This window comes from Dromiciops gliroides, chromosome 3 (assembly GCF_019393635.1).
Source record: "Dromiciops gliroides isolate mDroGli1 chromosome 3, mDroGli1.pri, whole genome shotgun sequence".
Lineage (NCBI taxonomy): Eukaryota > Metazoa > Chordata > Mammalia > Microbiotheria > Microbiotheriidae > Dromiciops > Dromiciops gliroides.
The window spans coordinates 90758586-90786083 of NC_057863.1; the positions used below are offsets into that span (position 1 = coordinate 90758586).

Consider the following 27498-nt stretch of genomic DNA (forward strand, 5'->3'; position numbering starts at 1 on the left):
TAAACCCTGTGTCTTCCTGCTTTTGTGTGCTAGTTGCAGACAGCCTCAGAATGGAAGAAACTCTGGTGCCTTCCCCTGGTGCTACTGGCTGCAGCTGCTGCCTTCCTCATCACATAGCTTGGCTGGATTACATGCCTTGCTATTGTAATAACCAGAATGAACAACTCAAACCCAGAGAGACAACTCAAACCCTATTTTAGCCACTGTTTAAACCTGATCCTCCACCATACTTTTTATTGGAATTTCTAGTAAAAAAGCATAATGGATTCATTTGCATTTCAAGGCCCTTCTTGACCTACTTTCTGCTGCAAGTGCCAGTGAAATGAGAAAACTTTCAAAGGGACAAAGCAGAGAGAGAGAGAGAGAGAGAGAGAGAGAGAGAAAGTTAGTGTCTTAGGATAATCCATGACATTGTCTGGACCTGGATAATGGAGAACTGGTTTTACTTTTAGTGTTTTGTTTTTCCAATTCCTATTTCTAGTTTCATTTTCTCCATAATAGCCATCTCTTCTATCACCAGTTCCTAGATGTGTATTCTTTTCCCATTTTGTTACTATCCACTCTATTACCCTCGTAACTTTACAAAATAATCTTGATACTTTCAAATGTATCTAAATGTAAAACATTTATTTTATTTCTGTAATGAAAGCAATTAAAACCTGAACTTTCTTTCTAATCTTACTCCATTCATATCATAATTTTTTTATTCCACTATTAAGGGTATTGATGACAGCTGCATATTCACAATCTTGTATCTAGGACAGAAGAAAGAAAGAAAGAAAGAAAGAAAGAAAGAAAGAAAGAAAGAAAGAAAGAAAGAAAGAAAGAAAGAAAGAAAGAAAGAAAGAAAGAAAGAAAGAAAGAAAGAAAGAAAGAAAGAAAGAAAGAAGGAAAGAAAGAGAGAAAGAAAGAGAGAAAGAAAGAAAGAAAGAAAGAAAGAAAGAAAGAAGGAAGGAAAGAAAGAGAGAAAGAAAGAAAGAGAGAAAGAAAAGGAAGGAAGAGAGGGAGAAACAAAAAAGGAAGGAAGGAAGAAAAAGGAGGGAGGGAGAAAAAGAGAAAGAGAGTGAGGAAGAAAGGGAGGACAAAAGGGGGAAGGGAGGGAGGAAGGAAAGAAAGAAGGAAGGAAGGAGGGAAAGATAGAAAGAAAGAGAGAAAGGAAGAAAGGGAGGAAGAAAGGAAAGGAGGAATAAAAGGAAAGAAAAAGGAAGGAAGAGAGAAAAAGAGAAAGAGGAAGGGTAGAAGGAAGGGGGGAAAGGAGGGAGAGAGAGTCTTCCTTTCACTTATCTAAGGACACTCTAATGTACAGAAAGATAATCTCTGGGATTGTGAAACTTTCTACTTTATTCTCAGAATGTCTAGGTCAGAACGTCTAGAAAACAGTAACAAATTTAATTGGCATTTTTTTTTTAAAAACCCGCATATGTTTTTTTCAGGTTTAAAACCAATTTTGAAAGATACAAGGATGTTTTTAAACGGATTCTGAAGAGAAGAAGTGAGTAGTTCTGCTTTTCTAAGTCAATAGAGGCTGTCACACACAAGGCATGTCAGGGGTTGGGTGGAGTTGGCCCATGTAAACAAAGCTCTCTGCCTTTGGCTGTCAAGGATACTAGCAAACATAGGTAGTTCTGCTTCCCAAGAGAGGCACTAAGCCCAAGCTCAGCAAAGAATTAACTATATGGAGCTGCAGCCATGCTCATATGAAGAGAAAGCAGCCAGCCCCTGTGAATCAGGCCAACAGGATGAAGGTGCAGGTAAGTGAAAAGAGCTGTATCGACAGGCCATGGATGCTGGTGATTTCTCTGAGACTGTCAATCCGTCGATCAATCGACAACATGATCAGGCTTGGTTTTTCAGAAAATCCCTTTAGCAGCTGTGTGGAACTTGGATTGGCTTGAGGCAGTGAGAACAATTAGGAGGCTATCACAATAGTCTAAGCAAAAGACAAGGAGGTACTAACCTAAGGGGGTGGCCCCATGTGTAGAGAGGAAACTGATGTTAGAGAACATATAGATAGAATTGACAAGACTTGGCAAACACCTGGATCTATGTAGTGAGTGAGAGTGAAGAGTCAAGGACCACTCCAAGGTTGCTAAGCTATCTGCCACAAAAGATGGCGGCATCCTCAACAGAAATGGGGAAGCTTGGAAGAGAGGTAGGTTTAGGAGAAAGCCTAATGGATTCTATTTTAGATATGTTGGGTTTGAGATGTCTGTAGGACATCCAGTTCAAAATGGCCATCAGTTAATTTGGAGCTGGACCTCAGGAGACCCGCTAGGGCTAGATATAGGGGTCTGAGAATTGTTTGAGTAGAGATAATAATTGAACCCATGCAAAAACTGATAAAGACATGAAAAGAGTGTATAGAGAAAGAAGACACAGCCCAGGGTGGAGCCTTGGTGGGGGAAAGGGCAGAGGGGGAGATACACACAGAGGGCACAATATAGGAAATTAAAAACAAGTGGACAGACAAGTTAGAGTAGAACCAAGAGAGAGCAGGATCATGAAAAACTAGAGAGGAGTGTTGTATGAAAGGAGAGAAGGTTAGCACTCCCCTTGATAAGGATGGAAGAGGTCCTAGTGGCCTTTACAACACATATACAGTTAAGGTATTGCCACCTACTCTGTGGCATCTAACCATGTTTAAAAAAAAAAAAAACTAGAGAGGAGAGAGTATCCGGGAGGAGAGGGAGATCACCAATGTCGAACGTTGAGAGGTTAAGAAGATGAGGAGGGGGGCAGCTAGATGGCGCAGTGGATAGAGCACCGGCCCTGGAGTCAGGAGTACCTGAGTTCAAATCTGGCCTCAGACACTTAATACTTAACTAGGTGTGTGACCCTGGGCAAGTCACTTAACCCCAATTGCCTCACTAAAAAAAAAAAAAAAAAAAAAAAAAAGATGAGGAGGAAAAAAAAGGACAACAGATCAGTGTTTACTTTGAAGAGCTAAGTGGCACCACAGTGCACAGAGCACTGGTCCTGGAGTTGGGAAGACCTCAGTTCAAATCCAGCCTTAGACACTTACAATCTGTATGTGTGTTAAATGACCAGGGAGGGTCATTTAATTTATATTTGAAAAAAGGAGAAAAAAACCTTATATTTGTTTCAGTTTCCTCATCAATAACACCTATCTCCCAAAGTTGTCGTGAAGTTCAAATGAGAGAATAATTATAAAGTGCTTAGCGCAGTGCCTGGCACACACTGAGAGCTATAAAAATGTTAGCTGTCATTATTAACTTAAGTTGAATGATAAAATAGGAAGCCAGATTATAAGAGTCTGAGAAGCAAGTAAGAGGAAAAGAAATGAGACAACTTTTTCAAATTTGGTTATGAAACGGAGGCGAGAAATGGGTTAATACCATGAGTGAATCCAATTCAAAATGTCCAACAGGTGATGATGCAGGTGTGGAGTTCAGACAAAGGCCCAGGATCTGAGAGCCATTTGATTAAGGTAAAACTGAGTGAGGGATTTTAAAGAATTGGATCTATTTGTAAGTATCAGGGCACAAACCTCTAGGGAGAGGTAGAGCAAAGCTTCTTCAACTGTGGGTCACAACCCCATATGGGGTCACATAACTGAATTTAGGGGTCACAAAAAATTTGGCAACCATAAAAGATTGTGTATGCCTATTTTATATACCTTTATACCCAGGGTCTTGTAAAAATTCCTTGGGTGAAAAAGGGTCATGGGTAGAAAAAGTTTAAGAAGCCCTGATATATGTAGAATAAATTCAAGATAGTCAATGGAAGGAAGAATGAATAATCTCTTGTAGAATGACAGCAAGCAGGAATGGCTTCCTCTTGGAAGGTGAGATTTTACCTGGGACTTGAAGTAAGGCAGGGAAGCCAGGAGGCACAGACAAGAGAGCATTCGAGGAATGAGGGATGATCAGTGAAAATGTTCCAAACTGAGAAATGGAGTATCTTGTGCAAGGAATTGCAAAAATCAGAGTTCTTAGGACAGTGTTAAGACATAAGGAGAGGGGGCAGCTAGGGGGTGCAGTGGATAAAGCACCAGCCCTGGATTCAAGAGGACCTGAGTGCAAATTCGGCCTCAAGACACTTAACACTTACTAGCTGTGTGACCCTGGGCAAGTCACTTAACCCTCATTGCCCCACAAAATAAATGAATGAATGAATGAATGAATAGATAGATAAATAAGTAAGTGAATGAATTAATAAATAAATAAATGCTAGAGACATAAGAAGATCAGAAAAGTAGGAAGGGCGAGGTTATGAAGGGCTTTGGATGCCAATGAAAGAATTTTATATTTGATCCTGGAGGTGACAGGAGCCACTGAAGTTTATTGAGTGATAGAGGGAAGGGAAGGCAGGGTGACATGATCAGACCTTCTTAAGACCTCTTTGGTCATTGAGTGGAGATTGGATTGGAGGGGGAAAAATTTGAGGCAGTGACATCAACCTACGGATTTTACAATAATCCAAGAATGAGGTGATAAAAGAGTTCAAATGAGACATCAAGGTGGAAGCAAGTGTCAGGGAAGAGAAGGAGACATACATGAAAGATGTTACAAAGGTGAAATTGACAGCTCTTGGACACATATTGGATATGGAAAGTAAGAGGGAATAAGGATTCAAGGAAGCCAATCCAGATGACTGGGGGGTAATGGTACCCTCAATAGGAATGTTCTCAACCAAGGGAGGCAGGAGACTATTGAATGGAGGTAGAGAATATTCATGACAAGATATATATATATACACATATAAAATATTATATATAAATATATTGTATACTATATGTTATATATTATACATGTTCTATTATAATATATTATATATTGCATATTATATATCATTATATATAAATACATATTCTAATTATTTTTCTGATTGATAGACATACCCTGTATTCATTTGTTTTGCTTGAGTATATTTTTCTTTATTAGACGGGATAGTCCTTGAGAAGTGACAGTCAATAAGCATTTGTTAAGCTCTTAGTATGTACTAATCACTGAAGATACAAAAAATAAAGTGAAAACATGGCCTTAGTCCTCAATGAGATCCCATTCTAATGGGAAAGACAACCTGCAAAGGACGAGGTTCATACAAGACATATACAGTGTAAATGTAAAGTAATCTCAGGGGGAAGGCATGGAGAGGAAGGAGAGGCTACCCCAAAAAAGCCTCTTGCAGAAGGTGAGATTTTAACTGACTCTTGAAGGAAGCCAGGAGGCAGAGGTTAAGACAGACAGCCCTCCAGCCAAGAGAGACTTGAGGTGGGGAGGCCAACCAGCAGACCATAACAAGAGTCCAGGAGGGAGGAGATGAAGGTCTGCAAGAGAATAGCAGCTTTGGGGCAGCTAGGTGGCACAGTGGGTAGAGCACTGGCCCTGGATTCAGGAGTACCTGAGTTCAAATTCGGCTTCAGACACTTGACATTTACTAGCTGTGTGACCCTGGGCAAGTCACTTAACCGCAATTGCCTTGCCAAAAAAAAAAAAGAGAGAGAGAATAGCAGCTTTATGGGTGGAAAGAAAGGAACATGGAAGCAGAGCCAAGATGGCGGAGGAAAGACATTACGCTCACAGGACTTCTGATACAATCGCCCCAAAAATAGCAATAAAATAACCCTTGGGGCAGAAAAACACACAAAAATACTGGCTGAGAGTTTCCTCCAGCTATAGATAGATTTCAGGGGGCTGTGCTGGGCCACAAATAAAGTCTAACCCTGCAGTCGGGCCGACACACCAGACACCTGCCTGAGGAATTTGCCCCAGTATCTCTGAATCTGCTGCCGCACAGGCGTCTTCTGGAACTGAGCGTGAGAGGTGGAGTGGGGGGTGGGGAGGATTGTTAAGTGCAGGGGTTCCAGTGGACTGGGGGGAAGGATTCGACTGTCCCACCCCAGCAGGGAACCAGGAAGAAATCCTGAGCGGCTGAAGGCCCAGGTGGGGGAGGGGAGCAGGGGAGCAGTCTCATTGGAAGCTGAGAAACACACCACAGAAAGCTTTGCTGGTTGGTTTCTCAGTAAATAGGCCTGAGGTTATCTCCAGACCTGAGAACAGGCCAGGTGAGATTAAAACCTGCCCCACCTCAACCCCAAACACCTAGGACCCTCTGAAGCTGAGAACAGGAGTGGAGCTGAGAAGACACAGACACAGACACAGACACAGACACACACACACACACACACACACACACACACACAGTGGAGAGTTTAAAATCAAATGAAAGTGAGGCCAGGCAGGCTGAGAAAAAGCCCAACCATCACCTGTGCCACGCTTGAACAGTGTGTCCTGGAAGCAGAGCCACACTTTAAGAAGGAGTTAAAAGCCAAGAAATAGTAAGCCAGGATGAGTAGGCAGAGAAAGCAGAAGACCATCGAAAACTTCTTTGGGGGTAAGGTAGACCACAACACAACCTCAGAAGAAGATAATAACAGGGTCAAAACTCCAACATCCAAAGCTTCCAAGAAAAATATGAACTGGTCTCAGGCCATGGAAGCTCTCAAAAGGGACTTTGAAGAGAAAGTAGGAGAAATAGAAAGAAGATGTAGAGAAAAGGAGGAAAGAATGGAAAGGGAAATGAGAGTGATGCAGGAGAGTCATGAGAAAAAAGTCAACAGTTTGAAAAGCCAAATGGAAAAGGAGATTAAAAAACTGTCTGATGAAAATAACTGCCTAAGAATTAGGATGGGGGCAGCTAGGTGTCGCAGTGGATAGAGCACCGGCCCTGGAGTCAGGAGTACCTGAGTTCAAATCCAGCCTCAGACACTTAACACTTACTAGCTGTGTGACCCTGGGCAAGTCACTTAACCCCAATTGCCTCACACAAAAAAAATTGATGTTAAAATTTTGTTTTTACATATATTTTGGAAAATAAAATTCTATTCAAAAAAAAAAAGAAAGGAACACATTCAAAAGGTAAGGCTCAGAGGGAAAGATAAGGAGCTCTGCTTTGGACATGTCAAGTTTGAGATTACTATGAGACACCCAGCTTGGGATGTCCAATTGGCAGCTAGTGATATGAGACTGGAGACCAGGAGAAATGTTAGGGACAGATAAATAAATCTGAGAATTATCTGTACAGAGATGATGATTTAATCTATGAGAGCTGATGAGAAAATCAAGCAAGCTCATAGAGAAGGAAAAGAAAAGGCATCGGACAAACATTTGAGGTATACCCACAGCTAGAGGGAATGACCTAGATAAAGATTCAATAAAGAAGAATGAAAAGAAATCAGAAAGGTAAAAGAACCAGGAAAGAGAGTATTGCTAAAACCCAGGGAGAAAGGAGTATGAAGAAGAGAGGTGATTAACAGGGTCAAAGGCTTCTGAGAGGTCAAAGAGGATGAGGATTGAGGAAAAAGCCATTGGATTTTGCAATTAAGAAATCATCAGTTACTCATCATTAGCTAATTAACTATTAATTACTCATATAGATCATTAGCACTATCATTAATTAAGCCAGACTACAGATTTAGAAGAAAGTGAGAGGAGAGTTTACACCAGTTGTAGGTAGCTTTCCTCAAGGAGTTTAACCAAGAAAGGAAGGAGAGATATAGAGCTATATCTAGTGGGGATGGCTGGATGAAGGGAGGGCTTTTTAAGAATTAGGGAGGGAAGGGCAGCTAGATAGATGGTGCAGTGGATAACCACCGGCCCTGGATTCAGGAATACCTGAGTTCAAATCTCGCCTCAGACACTAGCTATGTGACCCTGGGCAAGTCACTTAACCCCCACTGCCTCACCAAAAAAAATAAATTAAATTTAAAAAAAAAAAGAATTAGGGAGGGGGGATATGAATGTGTCTGTAAGCCCCCCAAAAGGGGAAATGGAACATAAAAAGAGAATGCGGATGTTGGAAGTTGTATAAAAAAAAAACAAAATATTTTAAATATTTTAAAACAATAATTGTTCTGATTTTTTTCCCCTTGAAAACTAGTGCCAAGTAATTGGAGCAAATAAACTCAAACCTACCCTGAAAACAAATAAGGCACTTAAGATTCTCCTTAAGCTTCAGATTACCACTGATCAGGGTCTCAGATAGGTGTCTAAGAAGAAATATAGTACATGGAAAAGTTTTAGGGAGTCAGGAGACCTGGGTTCAAATCTTACCTTAGGCATTTAACTGAAACTCTGAGTCACTTAAGCTGCACCTCAGTTTCCTCAGCTACAAAATGAGGGGATGGAACTAGATGACGTCTAAAGTCCACTCCAGCATCAAATTGATGAGCCTATGAGGTACTGGCTGAGGGACCCTGCTCCTTTTTTCTAAACCCATGAAAGTTTCACTAAGTCTTGCTTTTCCTCCCTCATTACAGGGCCCACCACAACATATAATCTAACAGAAGCCACTAATGTGATAAACATAGAAGAGTATCGAATAATCCATGTTCCAGAGGTATCTCCTGTTGCCTCTGCCCACGAGTTGGTGGTAATGGATGAAGAGTGGGTAGAAGAGGTTACTAAGGTAGGCAGTAATATTGGAATTATGTCATTGCTCTGCACAGATTATTCTGCTAAAGGCAGAACTCTGTCCATTCTTATCAGGGAGTAGTTAAAAACCAGCACAAGTTCAGGGTTGAATTTGGTGAACTAGAGACACTAGGGTAGGTGAAAATGGTGTATTGGTACAGACAACCACAGAATAGAAGAGTGTGGACAGATGCAGTCAGAGATGGAGCCACACGTGGCCTCTCTCAACCCCATAGTCCAGCTGTCCAGTCAAAGGCACAGAGCAACTGGGGACATGGGTTTGTTGTACAGCATTTTCAGATGAAGGATCTGCTTATGTTAGCTGTCACATCTCCCATGAGGTGATCAGGTCTGGAAGCAGAGACTGATAGCAAAATAGAAGGTCTCTAAAAATTAACCAGGAAAAAGAAAGGGTTGGCAGAGAGGTAGGAAGCAGTGCCCCACCCCCACCCACCCTTTCCAAAGAAGTCTTCCACACAGATCTAGCAAACACAGCAGACCAAATCCTGATGGAGAAATTCAGGGGGGAAAAAACCAACACGTTATTTATCTAGTCCATCTTAGCATAAAGACAGGGAACTCTGTAGACACCAGGGATGGGGTCAAGTCAAGCTGCATACTCTTTAATCCAGTGCCCAAGGAGAGGCCATGCACCTGGAGGTCCCAGACCCCTATGGGGACACTGTCGATCCCATACCAGGGAATCCTTACAGGGACAGGGAACGACTGGAAGCTTTATTGAACAGTAAATACCCTGTTCCAGGTCACAGCTCCAGGTTGGACTGTGAAGGGGACTTGAAGGGAGCAGGGGCGACAAATTCCAAGCAGGGAAACCTTGGGGTGATGTACCAAGAAAGAAGGAAGTTCAGCGGGGAAGCCAGCCACAGTAGCAGTGGGGCTCAGACCCCAGGCTCAGAGAAGGATTTCATTTCTGGCACATAACCTAGACTGCTGGGGAATAACCAGGGCAGGAATCCCAGACCAAGACTAAAGGGGAGCCTACAATTCTGCCAATCTAAACAAAGAGAGCTTTCTAGCTGGCTGATTTAGGCTGAATGTAGCAGCAGTTTGCTCTTGCTAAGACTCAAATCCAACATGGCAGAGCTCAGACCAGATGGGATGGGGGTGGGAAACAGCAATCAGATTTTGGTATGGATCAGATCACTTTGGGAGCAATAAAAGCTTGCAGGTACCCAATATGTCCCTGAGATTCTGGAAAAACAACACTCAGTGCCCTGAGAAAGCAGCAACAGGACCAGCCCAAACCTCCCCTCCAGAAGTGGTATAGTCCAGCCCTAATATCAAGTGCTAAGTCAGGAAGTAGACTGGAAGAATGGAAAACCAAAAAAGAACCCCACCATAATGGTCAGCTTAAGACACACATGAAGAAGAGGATGACTCCAAAACATCTACAAGCAAAACCTGAGAGCAAAACATGGTCTGGGAAAAAATACAACTAGAATTACTAGAAGAGATGAAGCAAGAGTTAAAACAAAAGAGTTATAAATTTTTTTAATAAATTAAATTAAAGTGCTTGAAGTAAAGAGGGAAAAGAAATGAGAGCTATAGAAGAAAGAATTAGAAAGGGAATTCATTAACAGCTTGGGACAAGAAATATAAAACCTTGGCCAAGCAACAAAATCACTACAGATCTGAATGGAACAAATAGAATCCAATGACTCTTTGAGGAAACAAGGAATATGTAAACAATGCTAGGGAATGACAAAATAGAAGAAAATATAAGGCATCTCATAGCAAAAACAAGTGACATGGAAAAGAGATAAAGGGAAAAAATATAAAATCATCATGCTGTCCAAACACCATGATCATAAAAAGAAGCTAGACATCTTATTTTAAGAAAACCCAAAAGAAAATTGCTCTGATTTCTTAGAACTACAGGGCAAAATAGAAAAAGAAAGAATCCACTTCCCTTAGTCTCACTGGTCACCTCCTGAAAGAAAATCTAAAGGAAAACTTCCAGAAACATCATAGTCAGAATCCAGAGTCTCCAAGTCATAGAAGAAATATTGTAAGGAGCCAGAAAGAAAGAATTCAAGTATTGAGGAGCCACAATCTGGACCTCACATGATTTAGTGGTCTCCAATATGAAGGAGAAGAGAACTTGGAATATAATATTCCAGAAGACAAAGGATATGGGGTCACAGCCAAAAATAATTTACCCACCTAAACTCAGTATAATCCTATGGGAGGTAGGGAGGTGGGAGGAGGAGAATGGACCTTTAATGAAATAGAGGACTTCCAAGTATTCCTAATAAAAAGACCAAAGCTACAGAGAAACTTTGAAGTACAAACACAGGAGTGAAGAGATATATAAATAGGTAAACATTCGGCCTCAGACACTTAACACTTACTAGCTGTGTGACCCTGGGCAAGTCACTTAACCCCAATTGCCTCACTAAAAAAAATAAATAAATTTTTTAAAAAAGGAAACATGAATGAACAACACAAACAAAACAGAAAGCATCATCTTTAATACCTGATAGTGAAATATAAAAGAGAAGTCTTTTCAAGATATAGAAGCAGACCACACCTTAAAAAATGGGTCCCAGGCTTGAACAGCTCAATTGCTCATGGAAATGCCAACAAAAAACAATGAATTTGCCTTTAGAGTACAGAACACCTCTTCTTATTGTTTGTCCTTCATTCTCAAAGAGGACCATAACGTAGGGAAGTTTGGAAAGGGGAGAGGGTTTAGGAGGAAAGATAATGAGTTCAGTTTTGGCCATGTTAGTCTACTATACATCCAGTTCTAGATATCTGAAAAGCAGTTGAAAATAAAAGATTGGAGGTAAGAAGAGAGGTTAGAGCAGGATAGGTAAATCTGAGCATCAATATGATAATTAAATCCATGGGAGCTTATGAGATCACCACCTATGGCATTATTTGGAGATTTTTTGGAGCTGATCGTGTAGTGAGTTCCGAGAGCTTACTGCCTTTCCTCTGCCATCTTCATGAGATCACCACCAAGTGAAGTTTATGGAGAGGAGAGGAGAGGAGAGGAGAGGAGAGGAGAGGAGAGGAGAGGAGAGGAGAGGAGAGGAGAGGAGAGGAGAGGAGAGGAGAGGAGAGGAGAGGAGAGGAGAGGAGAGGAGAGGAGAGGAGAGGAGAGGAGAGGAGAGGAGAGGAGAGGAGAGGAGAGGAGAGGAGAGGAGAGGAGAGGAGAGGAGAGGAGAGGAGAGGAGAGGAGAGGAGAGGAGAGGAGAGGAGAGGAGAGGAGAGGAGAGGAGAGAAGAAAAAAATCACAGGATATGTCTTGAGGCACACCTATGATTAGAGAGCATGTTATAGATGAAGATTCAGCAAAGGAGGCAGAGAAGGAGCAGTCAAAGAGATAAAAGAACCAAGAGGGAGTGGTGTCCCAAAAACACAGAGAGAAGAAAAGAGAATGATCAACAATGTCAAAGGTTGCAAAGAGATCAAGAAGAATGAGTATGGAGAAAAGGCCACTGGATTTGGCAATTAGGTAATCCACTGGTAAATTTAAAGACAGCAGTTTAGGTGGGATGATGAAGTTGGAAGCAGGATAGTAGGGGATTAAGAGAGTGAAAAAGAGTGGAAGTGGAGGCATTCTTCATAGATAGCCTTTTCGAGGAGTTTCGCCAAAAAAAAGGCAGAAGAGATATGGAATGATCATTAATGGAGATGGAAGGATCAAGTGGGAGATTTTTGCGAAGAGAGGAGACATGAGCATGTTTGTAGAGTAGAGAAGGAAAAAATTGAAAATAAGTGAAAGTGGGGATGACAAAGAGGACAGTCTGTTGGAGGAGAGAAGATGGAATTGGTATCACTTGTGCAGACAGAGTGGCTTTCCTTGGTAAGGAATGTGGGACAGGGGTAAAGGAAGAGATAGTCATAGAAGCAACATGAGATTAAGAGGAGAGGAGAGAGAGTTTACAGCAAGTGACCCCAATTTTTTCTGTAAAATATGGTACTAGGCTGAGACGGGGGTAGAAGGGGAGCCAGGGAGATTTAATGAGGGATGAAAAAGTTTAGAAGAGCCACTATAGAGAATGGGATAGTGAGTTTACTGAGCAGGTGTCAGAAATAATCGCTTTACTATGTGGAAGATGGATTGTTGTTGTTGTTTATCCTTCTTTCTCAAAGAAGACCATGACATGAGGAGGTGATGTCATGACTTGCACTGAATTGGATTTAAGTGAGGGAGGGCTGTGCAAAGTCACCAGCCTCACTCTTTCCTCCAGAGCCATCCGGGTCCAGTGGTGAGATATATATCAGGATGATTGGAGATGGCCTTTGGAAGATGAATTAATTAGAGTAGGGAGAGACTTGAGGCAGAAATACTATTTAAAAGACTGTGACAGTAGTTTAGATGAGATTTGATAAGAGCTTGAACTAGAGCAATGATTGTATGAGCAAAGAGAAGAGGATGGATATGAGAGATGTTATGGAGATAAAATGGACAAGTTTTGGCACCTGATTCAATATAAATGATGAAGAAGAGTAAGGAGATGAGAATGACTCCAAGGCTAAAAACCTGGGTGACAAGAAGGAACGGAAAGTACCAACAGGTATGATTCTTTTTTTCATCTCTATGAGATCGTTATGAGATTGTCTTATCAATGTATTGATGGTTTGCCTTGTTAAGTAAATGTTTCCTTTGAAGATCTAAACGTGCCATTATTGTTATTGGCTAATTGAATAAATGAAAATGCATTGATGAAGGCTCAAGAGCTAGAGCAGTGAGTAGGGGGAGGGGCATTCCCTCTCAATAGAGTTGCCCCAATAATCCTGAGAGAATTTGAGCGGTCTGTCCCTGGGGATCACACAGCTGACAGAGTGGGCAAAAGAACTAGTCAATTAGAACAATAGGGTTCTGTGCCCATTGTAACACACCTGAGTGAGAGGTGTGAGGCACTACAAGTGGTCCATACCCGACGTGTTTAAAAGGAACCTATGAAAATGGCAGCACATTCCTATTCTTCAAAATAGAGAAGGCTTGGGGCAGCTAGGTGGCGCAGTGGATAAAGCACCAGCTTTATCAGGAGTACCTGAGTTCAAATCTGGCCTCAGACACTTGACACTTACTAGCTGTGTGACCCTGGACAAGTCACTTAACCTCCATTGCCCCACAAAAAAAAACAAGGAACAAAATAGAGAAGCCTCCTCCCCCCAAATCCCTGCTTTCACTTTTCTTCATACACACACACACACATACACACACACACACACACACAGTAAGGGAACACTATGTCAAAAGAGTAAGACACCTGTTTTCTTCCTGCACAATCATTTTGATTGGAGCCAGAATGCATTGAATAATAAACATCTGCTTTTGTTATGAACAGAATCAGTCACCCTGACCCTAGAACATAGAAGTTTATCAGCTATGAGGAATGGGGCCATAGACTCTCCTTCCCCAAAGCAGTATATAGAAGGGTCATCTGGAATGATCCACTTCCCTTAATGACACCTAGAAAGCACCAGCAGTCAATTCTCCCTCTCTCCTAATCTCTCCCCTATTTACCATCATTTGTCTTCCTCCAAAGTAAACTAGAGGGCAGTTCAGTGGTCCAGTTGATAAAGCACTGGGCTTGGAATCAGGAAAACTCATCTTCATGAGTTCAAATCCAGCTTCAGACACTTCCTAGCTGTGTGACTCTGGGAAAGTCACTTAACCCTGTTTGCCTCAGATTTTCATCTATAAAAATGAGCTGTGAGTGATATGGTCAAACTTGTTCTTTAGGAATAGAATTTAGTGTCTATATGGAAGGTGGATTAGACTGGAGACAGGGAAACCAGCTATGAGGCTAGATAATATTCCAGAAGAAAGATGATGATAAGGGCCTCTGCTAGGGAAAATGATGGTGGAGTCATTTGTTCATGGGAGGGCAGGCTGGATCTGATAAGCAAGAAAGAAGCTTTTGGGGAAAATCCAGCCCTGGACTTATCATAGAGAACTCAGGTTTTCTTTCTTTCTTCTCCTCCCCTCCCTCCACCAATAAAAAAGTGGAATATTTCACACAAAGCATAACGCCACCCCCAGGACACACAGTATATAAAGTAAATTATGAATTAGAAATGTGGCTAGCAATGAGTCCAGGCCCTTCATATTATAGAATAGGAAAGAGGACCAAACAGTAACATCAATTCAGAGCTCTAAAGGACACTTAGATACAAGACCCTTGGAGGTAAACGAATACAACTTCCTCATTTTACAAAGTAAACTTAAGCAGACAAAGTTAAGTGAGTTGGCCAGGGTCACACAGATAATATGTATCTGAGGTAGGATTTGAACCCAGTTCTTGAGTCCTAGTCCAATGCACAGATCACCCACCTCATTCGTGGCAGAGCCAGTTGTGTGAGTTGGTGTTCTGTAGTTTGTCTTTCATTCTCAAAAAGGATCATGACATCAGGAGGTGATGTCATGACTTGCAATGAATTGGATTTAAGTGAGAGAGGACTGTGCAAAGTCACCAACCTAACTCTCTCCTCCAGAACCATCTGGGTCCAGTGGACGACTAGAGATGGCCCCAGATGTTTAAGGCAATTGAGGTTAAGTGATTTGCCCAGGGTCACACAGCTAGTATGTGTCTGAGGTGAGATTTGAATTCAGGTCCTCCCAACTTCAGGGCCAGTGCTTTATCCACTGTGCCACCTACCTGCCCCGAGTTGGTATTTGTTTAGTGATCTAACTAAGGCACGTTTAGAGAATGAAAACTGGATCGTAGCTTAAGAAACTTGGGCCCAAACGTCAGGAACTGAAGTTCAAAGAAACTAGTATCTTACTTGCTTAACTAACTGATTTTTCCTTTTTCCCCAGGCTCACCGAGGGTTTGGTGTTCCAACGTTTTACAAGGGCCCTAAGGGTAAAGACTGTATCACTAAGCCACTCTCCATTTTCTTTCCAGATGGGACCGGTCAGATTTAGTATCTGTTTGGGCACAGGGAAACTTAACTTTGATACATGTTGGCAAGTATAATTCACAACTGGGTGCTGCACACTAGCTGGGGACAGCAAGCCCTGCATTGCTATACCTCTGTTGTTTACTGAGTCCTAGCTTCCTCATGGGTGTGTTCTGGGTGGGCTTATTGTTTAAGTAGATCCCAAATTGACTGATTGTGCCTTAACAGTTTCCCAGTTATCCATCAGGGCACGTAGCACTGATTATCTCTCATACAGAAGACAGCGATATCTTCACCTACATGATTTTCAAAGATGAAGAAAAATTATCCTTGCTGGCCCTCCTCAACAACCTGGGACACGCCACCTTCTACAACGAAGATGAGAACATCTGGTAAGCTCGGGTGGTAGTAGCTGCTTCCCTGGGGCCTGCAGAGAGACGCTGTGGTAAGAATGGACCTGAGATTTAGAAAACCTGGATTCTATTCTTAGCTCAATCACAGCTTCTACCTTGCTGCTTTTCCTTTCTTTATGGTCAAATAGGAACCACAAATCCCACAGCCTGGTGTTCATTTCAGAGAAATCTTTAGGGGGAAGGGGTATCAAACTTTGGGAAAATTGGTTCAGAAAGCCAATATTTGGGGGACAGCTGGGTGGCTCAGTGGATAAAGCACTGGCCCTGAAGTCAGAAGGACCGGAGTTCAAATCCAGCCTCACACTTACTAGCTGTGTGACCCTGGGCAAGTCACTTAACCTTGTTTGCCTGCATTTCTTCAGTAAACCACTCCAGTATCTCTGCTAAGAAAACCCCAAATGGGGTCACAAAGAGTGAGACATGACGGGAAAAATGACTAAAGAACAACCTCACTAAAAAAAAAAAAAACAAAAAAACAAAAAACAGGCAAATCTTTGAGGAAAGTGAAGTATTTTCTCCTGAGGATGAGCTTCTAGAATACATTTTCTCCAAGTAACCTGGGAAATCAATACTACTCACTGATAACCTGCATATTCACCTCAACTCTATTTACAAAATATGCTTCTGCTTCCTTGATTTCATCCTCCATTTATCAGGCTGGGGTATTAATGCAAATTCATTCATGGAGTTTTGAACCTCTGAAAAGGATTCTGAGTTGTGTGTTTCAAAGAAGGGACAATTATTTTTTTTAGATTGGGGAAGGCAGAGGGATTCAGGTTTTTGGTTGGGCGGGGGTCTTGGGGGGGGGAATCACTATTGATAAATTGTTAAGAACTAAGTGAGCCCCACTGTACCTGTCCCCACACCCTGAATTTCCTGAAAGATTACTCCCTTAGTAGGTATCTGACATAATTGAGGCAGGTTTAAATAGGCCTTTAAGTGTTGCTGACTAGGTAGGTAGCAGCAGAATGTTGTTCAGGCATTTCAGTCATGTCTAGCTCTTTGTGACCCCATTTGGGGTTTTCTTGGCAGAGATACTGGAGTGGTTTCCTATTGCTTCTCCAGCTCATTTTACAGATGAGGAAACTGAGGGAAGCAGAATTAAGTGACTTATCCAGGGTTACACAGCTAAGTGTCTGAGGTCAGATTTGAACTTAAGTCTTCCTGACTCCAGGTCAGGTGCTCTATCTACTTCACCACCTAGCTGCCTTTCTTCTGAAACTACTTCCAGTTTATCCTGTATATATCATTTGCACACAGTTGTTTCCATACTGTCTCAGCTCAGACAGGTTCAGGAGAGCCAATTGTTAATGTTTTGGGCATAAGCATTTATACTTCTGAAATCCAGGCCTGGAGTCAGGAAGACCTGAGTTCAAATCCAGCTTCAGATACTTATTAACTGTGTGCCCTTGGGCAAGTCACTTCTATCCACCCTGTTATACTAATCTTAAGACAACTTAAGAAACATGTGTCTTCTTTTTTGTTTGTTTTTTGGGGTTTTTTTGTTTGTTTGTTTGTTTTTTTGCAGGGCAATGGGGGTTAAGTGACTTGTCCAGGGTCACACAGCTAGTTAAGTGTCAAGTGTCTGAGGCCGGATTTGAACTCAGGTACTCCTGAATTCAGGGCCGGTGCTTTATCCACTGTGCCACCTAGCCGCCCCCTAAACATGTGTCTTCTTAGAAGGAAGGTTCAGTGGACCCACCTAAGCTGGGTGAGGGCCTACCACTCACCCACACTCCCAAATTTTAAAATTGTGCCTTTTGTTTGGTTCTATTGTTAACACTGTCGCAGTAACATCTCTTATCAAAAGAGAAAAATGGGCCCCCCACCTGCCTGGTTTCTGTTCAAGTAAAGTGGTGAGCGCCAGTAGGGTTAGACAACAAATGTAATCCTGTCTTTAAAAGAACTTGAATGTACCAGCTGCCTGACTGTGGGCTTCTTGGTCTAGGTTGTCTCTGGGATTGAACTTGGGCTTCTACTTTGATGAAAAAGGAAAACAGAAGGCTTGGAACTGGTGGGACCCAAAGCAACATATCCATGCACCCCCTTATCAGTCAATTAACTTTGAACTCAATTCATGCATTGATGTCCACATTAAAACCCAGGATAAAGTGCTTATCACCTTCACTTACTACAAGCAAAAAATCCACTTAAATCTGGGCACCAAGGTCAAGGTAAGCTTTCTTCTTTTATCTACCTACATCACTCCTCAAGCTCATTACTCAAGTCTAAGGAGACTGCTAGCATGCTTTGAACAGCACATTGTGCCATCCATCCATCCATCTATCCATCCATCCATCCCTGTTGTTTCCTGATAACACATGACCAGAAATGATTATTTAAATTCACAGATTACCTCCTCCAACTCCTCATTTTAGACACACACACACACACACACTTTATCAGGCTGGCTAAAAAGTTGAAAAGGTAATACTTATATTTCATCTCTTTTTATTTCCTCTCCACTCAGTGGCTAATAATGGTGAGAAAGTATATCTAAGCAACAACAGTCAGAGGGAACAAAAGTCAAGATAATCAGCCTTTAAATAATCAGAAGTTAATGTGTTAATGTGTCCCCTAGTAGGAAAAAGGGAGGAAGAAAGCAAGAAAACTTCCCAGGGAGGATATAGTAAGGAGAGAGTGGAAGAAAGATACAGTAAAAGCAAAGCCAAAAGAAATGATTGGAAAACCATAGCAGAAAGACTTGGGTTTGAGTCAGTCCTTTCTCAGACTTACTAGCTGTGTGACTCTGAACACATCACTTTCCTGAGCCTCAGTTTTCTCATCTGTAACTTGGGGATAATAGCACCTCCTTCCCAGAGTTGTTTCGAGGATCAGATGGGATCATTGTAAGGCGATTAGCACAGAACCTGGCACATAGTAAGTGCTACATAAATGTTAGCTATTATTATTATTAGATGAGATCAGACATCCAAAGTGTTTTGTGACACAGATGTTAGCTATTATTATTATCATCCCAGACTTAGAGCTAAAAGCGATCTAATCCAATCTCCTCATTTTATAGGTGAGGAAATTGAAACTCAGATGGGTTAAGGTAATTTGTTCTAGGTCCTACAACCCCTATGTGTTAGCCCTGGAATTTGAACGCAGGTCGTTTGGCTATAAATCCAATGCCCTCTTCCAGGGGGTACCAGTTATTCCAATAGCTATTCTGGCATGGCCAAAGTAAGTGGGAAGGAGGAGAGATAATTTACCGTCATCAGAATTAATCTGTGTATTGTTGTAACCATGTTCCCCTTCAAGCAGGAGTCTGTAACTTGGGGTCCCTGGACTCCCATGGAGTCCATGGATAGATTTCATGGTGGTCTGTGAACTTGGATGGGGAAAAATTTATGTTTTTATATTCATTAACCTCAAATCCAAATTTAATATTTTCTTCAGCTATGCATGTGGACAAAAACAAACAAAAAAAACAAAAGAAAAACAACAACAAAAACTATTATCCTGAGAAGGGTTCCGCTAGGGATGGAAGAAGCACAAGGGTGGGGTGAGGGGGATGCTAAGGAGTCAGAAACTTTCTTCCATAAAAGCCCAACACCGACATGCCTTTCCCATCCCTTCCCTCCTTCCCTCCCCCACACATCCAGGAAGGCTCCAACCTTGTCCCAGGGCAGGGACCCAATAGAAAGGGAAACCCTGAGGGCCTAGGGCAGAGCTGGGCCTAGGGCAGGGCTGAGCCTAAGAGTTTCCTGGGACTGGGTTCCTTACAGGTGAAAGACTCTGAGACTGAGACACAACTGCAGAACAAGCCAATCCTGGAAACCCACAAAATGCAGGAGCAATTCCAAACCGCAAACAGTCTCCTGAAGAAAATGAAAGGGCTGAACCGTCTGAGCAAATCTGACCTGGAGAACTTCATCCAGGGCTACTCACCCATGTCCATGGTGGAAGAACGTCTGCGTGCTGGCAAGCTCAGCATGCTCTTCACGACTCCCCCGAGGGCATAGATCAAGTGATGATGAAGCCAGGGCAGCCTGTCCGGGCTTTCTCCATCCTCCTAAGGAAGCCCTCCCCGCCCTCTACCCATCGAAGGCCCAAGGAGCCTTAGAGTCATAGTGGGGCATTTAAGACCCAGACCCAGCCTCTAGTGCTGGGGAGGGGGTGGGGCTTTTAGGGGGTTGGTTAGTTTGTGTTCTAGGTTGACAGGCTCCATCTGCTCCAGCACATAAAAATTAACACTCTGCTGTCTTTGGACAGGATTCAAAGTTAATTACAATTTGAAGCTGGGCAGGCCGAACTAGGGGGCAGCTGGGTGGCATGGTGCACAGAGAAGCCAAGCCTGGAGTCAAGAAGACCTGAATGCAAATCGGACCACAGACACTTTCTAGCTGTGTGACCCTCGGCAAGGCATTTAATCTGTTTTGCCTCAGTTTCTTCATCTGTAAAATGAGATGGAAATGGCAAACCACTCCAGTATCTTTGCCAAGAAAACCCCAAATGAGGTCACGGAATCAGACATGACTGAAAAATGACTGAACAACATAGCACCTACTATGTCCTAGGCACTGTATTAAGCATTTGGGGGGGGGGGGATGGGGGTTAAGTGACTTGCCCAGGGTCACACAGCTACTGTGTCAAGTGTCTGAGGCCGGACCTGAACTCAGGTCCTCCTGAATTCAGGGCTGGTGATTTATCCACTGTGACACACCTAGCTGCCCCATGTATTAAGCATTTTTAAGGCCATTAAGGCAGCCCAGTGGATAGAGTGCTGGGCCTTAGAGTTCAAATCTGGCCTCAGACACTCATTAGCTCTGTGACCCTGAGCAAGTCACTTAACACTGCTTCAGTTTCCCCATCTGCAAAATGAGCTAGAGAAGGAAATGGCAAACACTCTAGTATCTCTGCCAGGAAAACCCCAAATGGGGCCAGGCAGAGTCAGACACAGCTGGAAACAACTGAACAACAAGTGTAAACCCGTGCAAATTATTTAACCTCTCAGCCCTGGTTTCCTAATCCATAAAATGAGTCTTATGAGAACCACCTACATCATGAGGTCCTGGTGAGGATCAAATGGAAAATTTGAAAAGCACCTGAAAAACTCTAAAATGCCATAGAAAGCTAGCTACTAGTATCACCTTGTTGTCGAGTCATGTCTGACTCTTTGTGACCATAATGTTTAGCCATTCCCCAACTGATGGGCACCACCACAAAAAGGGCAGAGGGGGAGGGGAGGTCTTTTTTATCATTGATCACCTTAGGTATACACCCAACACTGGCATCTCCAAGTCAAAGAATATGAACATTTTCATCACCTTACTTTCTGAAATCCAAATTGCTTTCCAGAGTGATTATACCAATTCACAGGTCCCCCAACAGTACATTAGTGTACTTGTCTTTCCAACATTAATTATTCCCATCTTTTGTCATTTGTGAATTTTCTGGGTGTGAACTAAAACCTCAGGGTCATTTTGATTGGTGATCTAGGGGATTGTGAACTGTTGGAAATTCTTTTAAGAAGCATTTTTTTTTCATGTTTTGACCACTTCTATTGAAAATGGCTTTTTGGATAGATATGTATGTGTGTGTGTGTATGTATACACATTTTATACCTACACATATATACACCCATATGGGAGGTTGTCTGTATATGTATGTATACACACATACACATATATACACAGAGAATGTATTGTTTAGTTGTCTACTTATCTTGAATATCAAACTCATAGGTAATTTATACAAAGATGTTTTCTCCCACAACCATCTCTCCTCTTAAAGGCATTAATTCTGTTTTGCAAAAGCTTTCCAATTTTATATAATCAAGATTATTTATTCTTTTGCAATTGCCTCTAACTGTATTTAGTTGATAAATTAAGATCATGTTTAGTTTGGTTTTTCTCTCAATAAATTAAGATATCATAACATGTGTATAGCACAGTGCCTGGTACGTAAATGCAATATAAATGCTATTGTTGTTAAAGATTTCATCCCCCTAACCACAGGTGTGAAAACTATATGGTCTATTAATCTCCTAATGTTTTAATGAGATCATCTTTAATATCTAGATCATGTATTCATTCTGTATTTATTGTGGAGCATTGTGTAAAATATTGGCCTAAGCCTAATTTCTGCCAGGATACTTTCTAGTTTTCCCAGAAGTTCTTACCGTAAAGGAAGTTCTTTAGTAGGCCATTTATGTTCAGGAGTTTACTGAATGCTGGATTAAATGCCATTATTTCTGATTCTACCTTGTCCAGTCTGTTCCATTAATCTACTTTACTATTTAACTCATATTAAATGGTTTTAATGACTTCTGCCTTATAACATGTTACATATAATTATAGAACTACTATAACTCTTACATATAACTATAACTTGAGTTCTAGCAGTGCTGTTCCTTTTTCACCATTTTTCCCCTTTTTCGTCATTTCTGTTAATATTCTAGATCTTGTTGCTCCAAATGAATTTTGTTAATATTTTACCTAGCTCTGTAAAGTATTGCTCAGATGGTATTTCCTTTTTATTACCTTGGTACTGCCCTGCCATGGACAGTGACTATTCCTCCACCTCTTTAAGTCATTCATTACTTCTTTCAGGAACATTTTGTAACTATATACAAGTACTGTGTATATTTTGATAGACTGGCTTCCCAAATACTTTCTGCATTCTGTAGTTGTTTTGAAGATGCTATTCACTCTGTAAAATGGGACTCGGAGATTGTGAGTCCTCTAGGGGAACACAGCTGGTAAGCGACAGATCCAGGTCTTGAACGACCTCCAAAGCTGCCTCTCCCTCTATCCTACAGCACACATTACTTCCCATTTACACAAGGTGTATTAAAAATGGAAAAGGAGTTCTGAGGACTGCTTCGATCTACCCAGTTTCTACCTTTAGTGTCTTGACTTTGGGTTCTGAGTATCTGTAATCAGGCCCCCTTTATGTCAAGCACTCGTTGCACACTGACACAGAAGGCTAAAAGACAGACTCAGCTCCCCGGCAGCTAGGGTTTCTTGTCCCTATTCCCCCAAGGCCCTAAAACCAAAGGTTCTTTAGGCAGCATCCAGGATTCCCATCTGGCCGACCCCTGAACAGCAAGTCGAGATGCTCTCTGCTCCTAGCTTTGCCCACATATCTCTCTATTCACTAGGCCCCTGCTGATTCTTGTGAGGCAATTATAGAAGAAAACGGAGCTTTGTGAGCATATAACATCAGTGAAGAAAATACAATTTTGCTTTTATTGCTACTATTAAAACAGCTGAATTTTCAATGCAATTAACTATACTGCTAGTACTTGAGAAGTCGCCTGTCTTGCTAACGAAGGAAAAATTAAATTACCTTAATTAAGATTTTAGATGCCTCTAGTACTTCTGTCTTTCCATTACAATCATCTTGTCAGAAGAATTTGAAGACACAAATAAAAGAATTGAGCAAGTTAGGAAGCAAAATCTTTATTTTTTAAAAAAATCCACATTTATTAAAAACTGCAAGTTCCTAGCCAGATAATATAAAGCATTTGAAATTAATCATTTGAAAGTATATACACTATCTGTATAAGTAAACACTTGAAACTGTACAGATTTAAACAAATATTCATTTAGCAAATGTCTGATCACTACTATCCAGAGCACTTTTGAGAGGTGTTTTGAGTATTTCAGAAATGAAAAATTCAAAACACAAGAATGAGTGCTGCTGCTAAAGATTCTGACCCTTGAGAATACACCCTCTTCTGTACAAGGAATTAAATCAGTCATATACTGTACAGCAATCATGCCCTCATTTCCCTTGGAAAAGGCTATTCAAAAAGACCAAATATACATATATCGTACAAAATGGATATTTTACAGTCTATGTTCTTAAACAGATATTTATAACAAGTGGAAGAATAAATACATCTCCCCCCTTAGTTCATTTCAGAGAACAAGCCTGAGCTCCTTCTTCTCAACCGCCTTTTTAAGTCAGCTCATCAAGTAAACCTTACAACAAATGTAAATTGCCTTGAAAACAGATGACCTGCTCCACACAACAGACATGAGGACATGTAACATCTCTACACGATGGGCAGGAGCTGCTAAAGGTGTGCAAAATACCGTGCTAAAGTCACTGTACAAAGGACAGCCATCACCCACACATGCCAGCGCCCTGCTCAGCGCTTCACTTCCAGACAAATCTTAACTAGCCCTAAAGAAGCTTCTTTTTCCCCCCAAACAAGCCACATCTGCTGTATAACTTTGGTTGCAAACCCAGACTCAATCACTAGCTATGCTTTTGTAGGAATCCTTAGATGTGCATCATTTCTTTTATGATCCCTGAAATACAGCAGTGAGTTTTAAAGCGTTTGTCATCCATCTCCATCTTCCTTATCTCCTTTACCAAGATTGATTCTCCTGAAAGAGAGCTGCGGCTTCCAGTCACATGACTGCAGAGACCATGAAAGCATTCACTCTTCAAGGGGCTGCTCACCTGAAGTCAGGGCACACGCGTCAGCCCTCGCCCTCACCCTCGCCCTCGCCCTCGCCCTCGCCAGAAGCACCTCCCCAAGCACGAGATGCTCTCATCGGTACTTGCCGCTCACAAACACCTGCAATTGCACCCTGCAGATTTTCATTAGAGATACCTCCCGGGCCCATTTTGAGGCGGCAGCAGCTCTCTCATCTCCTGTTGGCTCTCCACTAAGGCAATCCAAGAAGCAGGGAGAGATCCCAGGGCCTTGTGGCAGGACCTGCTTCTTTCAACTACTTTACATCAAACATAGAAAGATAACTCCCTGAATTCTAAGGAAAGCAGACTCTGCTCCCAGAATATCCTATCTTTGTTACAAAGTGGTGTAAGAAACATAACATTAAAAAGTGTATGAAGAGCATTTCTGGGAGCTTGTTCAACAATGTCTAACACTTTAGACAAGCACGCTCCTAGAAGCTTTCTAATTAACTTCCTCAAGGTTTTTCTTCACACTACTCTCAACTAATAACCTACTTTCATTGCACATATTTTCCAGGAATCATTTCACTGTATGTCCATAGATTAACTTCTAATAGTTACATAACTTATAGCCATTTTAATAACTTTAGGCAGTGATCTATGTTTACAAGTCAGTCTTTGGCATTTTGGGTGCTTTGCTCAGATTTCCTTCTGTAGTCAGTGGTGAGAAGGACAGAGGACTTTCGAGTAGTCTGGGCACAGAGGGACCTCCTCACAAAACCCCGCAATGTCCTGCAGGCTGTGTGGGTGACTCCTCAGCCCTGCTCCAGCCTGGCATGCCTTCTACAACTGTTTTCAACAGTCCAGGGAACTTGGTTATTTGGACACTGACAGCAGTAAGTTCACCTGAAAAGCAAAGTAAGAGGGCCTATGAGATGCTACACAATCTTGGTGATTCTTTAAGATGTAAAAATGGAGCAGAAAAAAGCCTCGTGAAAGCTGAAGAGGAATGCTGGTATTTAGAGTGGCCGCAACAGCACTGGCATGCTTCTGAAGCAGCAGGGGTATGGGATACTGTGGGGAGTTACACATCATGGAGATTTGACCCCTGGCTTAAGGAGCTTAATGAGAGGTACGGAGAAAGCCAACACACAGAAGACATAAATGACAGAATCCAACGATACAGAATCAATTACTTTGTTTTGCACAACAAAAAGGTTCTTGAAAAACTAGATGCAAATGGAAAAAAACCTCCTGTAAATGATTCCATAAAAGCCAAGAATTCTCTTGTTGTTCAGTCGTGTCTGACTCTTCATGACCCTATTTGGGGTTTTCTTGACAAAGATACTGCAGTGGTTTGCCATTTCCTTCACTAGCTCACTTTACAGATGAAGAAACTGAGGTAAACAGGGTGGAGTGATTTGTCTAGGAATCGTCTTGAGGCCAGTTTTAAACTCACAAAGATGAGTCAGCCTGACTTCAGATCTAGCACTCTGTGGATACACTGTGCCACTTAGCTGCCCAAAAGACTTCTTGAATCACACCCTAACAGACTAGTATTTTTCATACTAAATTCTTGTTTAAAATAAGGCACAGATGTTCAGCTATGCTCGTAATTAGGAATATGGGAAATGAGAAAGATTGTAGAAAAGTCAGTTTAAGAAAACTGTAGACCAGGAGAAGCTAACAATTCCAAAATAGGAGAAGGGCTCAGACAGATTAGGGAGACACTGAAGAAACGTTGGATGCTGCTGTTCTCAGATGACCCCCACCCACCCAACTTTCTTTCTTCTTCCAACTACTACAGCATTTGCTGGCTATACAATTATTTGGGCATTTTAACATACTTTGCCTGGTAGTTTAAGTCTATTTCATGTACAGGATCTAGGTGGCTCATGAGATGGAGTCTAGAGTCAGGAAGATCTGAGTTTGAATCCAACTTCCCTCAGATACATATTAGTGGCATAACCCTTGGCAAGTCATTTCAGCACTGTCTGCCTCAGTTCTCTCATGTGTAAAATGGGGGTAATTAATAAAGCACTTACTTTGGGGTTGTGAGAATGAAATGAGATTTGTAAAATACTTTGCAAAACTCAAGGCACTACATAATAGTGGTAATTATTACTATTATTATTATTATAATTATCATGTTACTAATTAGAGTGTAAACTCTTTGAGGGCAGGCTTTTTGTCTTATTCACCTTTCTCCTCAAAAGTACTTGGCATAGTGTTTGTATATAATATGCACTCAATAAACATTCTGAATAAGCACTTGAAAAAGAAAGGCAGCAGAGTCAAAATGGGAGAAGAGCACTAAAGACAAAGCATTTTACATACAGACAGAGTGATAGATTGTGAGACAGACAAACACACACACATATTTATATACTTATGCAGCTACTAGAATTTACAACAGTGACAAGAAAATTCCTCCATCTACTCTGAGTCCTAAAGTAATTGGTTTGCTTTTAGTTTAATCATTCTGAAATCAGAGGCTTTTGGCATCCATGATTCAAGATAGCTTGTTCAGCTCCTTGGCTCTTGCTAGCTGGCATTTCCAAAGACAGATGGGGTTTCATCCAGAACACAGTTGTCATTTTAATTGGCTCCCCACCTCATTTAAAACTCAGAGTAATCTCATATAGCCAAAGACAATTCAAAGATTTCATTTTCTCCTCATCAGAATAGGGGAGAATATGGCCAAACATAACAAAAGTAAAACCTTGATTACACAAAACAAATAAAACCATGATCAAATTAAGTGGAAAAAAAATCTATTCCCAAATGGTCTTCTGATGGCCAAGTACCATCATGACGAAGCTTACCTGTTCCATGGAAGGGCAAGCTATGATCTGGATATCTTCACTGCTGAACTCTTCTTTTAACAAGGCATGGAGCTTCTGGAATACTTGCTGAATGTTATTCTTAGAAAAAAGAAAATAACATATTAAATGAGGCACTGAAAAATACAAGCCGTTGTCTAAAATATGAAGAAATTAGAACATCAAGTCTTAATGAAATTTGCCATAACATGTAGGAATAGTGTATCTTTCTCTCAGAGGATCATTACCAAAGATATCTAATGTGCACTCAACATTTCAGGTGATGTGTTAGCACAAGCCTGGACAAGCTTGTCAGGTTATGTTTATCCGAAAAACTAAATTACGGAAAGCCCTGCACTCTCAGAGACTGGTATAGAGTTCAGTAGCAATTTCTTACATAAAATGTATCAAAACGTCCAAACATATAAAATGTATTTTGGAAATCAACCAAAGCCTTGGAGAAAGATATAAACCTAACACAGAACTAGGAGAACTGAGTTCTAATTTTGGACTAACATATAATCCTTCTGTGGTCACAGCAAACAATCTGATGATACTGCTCCC

General features: G+C 41.5%; 2 protein-coding genes and 1 non-coding gene across 3 annotated transcripts in view; 2 read left to right on the top strand and 1 right to left on the bottom strand.

Annotated features, from left to right (window-relative positions):
* The first annotated feature begins 1627 nt into the window (after positions 1-1627).
* Positions 1628-20077, top strand: ERICH6B (glutamate rich 6B). Its single transcript, XM_043998468.1, has 6 exons — positions 1628-1751; positions 8282-8430; positions 15238-15344; positions 15557-15712; positions 17682-17907; positions 19465-20077. Exons 1-6 carry the CDS (start codon positions 1676-1678, stop codon positions 19699-19701), a joined length of 951 nt encoding a protein of 316 aa, XP_043854403.1. The 5' UTR covers positions 1628-1675; the 3' UTR covers positions 19702-20077.
* LOC122752416 lies at positions 2519-2644 on the top strand. Its single transcript, XR_006356161.1, has one exon. It is a non-coding gene; the product is annotated as a U6atac minor spliceosomal RNA (small nuclear RNA).
* Positions 20078-23140: 3063 nt separating the features above from the next.
* COG3 (component of oligomeric golgi complex 3) overlaps positions 23141-27498 on the bottom strand; it is a 68447-nt gene continuing 64089 nt past the window's right edge. The window contains exons 22-23 of the mRNA XM_043995546.1: positions 26938-27036; positions 23141-25018 (exon numbers count right to left, since the gene is read on the bottom strand). Of these exons, the coding sequence (XP_043851481.1) occupies positions 24989-25018; positions 26938-27036 (129 nt within the window). The 3' untranslated portion in view covers positions 23141-24988. The remainder of the gene's footprint in view (positions 25019-26937; positions 27037-27498) is intronic.

What these genes read in the sequence shown, in the direction of transcription:
- ERICH6B (XM_043998468.1), top strand. Translation starts at nt 1,676, where the DNA reads ATGGAGCTGCAGCCATGCTCATATGAAGAGAAAGCAGCCAGCCCCTGT. An exon ending in AACGAAGATGAGAACATCTG is followed by an intron (nt 15,713 to 17,681) that starts GTAAGCTCGGGT and finishes TTCTTGGTCTAG; the next exon opens with GTTGTCTCTGGGATTGAACT. An exon ending in ATCTGGGCACCAAGGTCAAG is followed by an intron (nt 17,908 to 19,464) that starts GTAAGCTTTCTT and finishes GGTTCCTTACAG; the next exon opens with GTGAAAGACTCTGAGACTGA.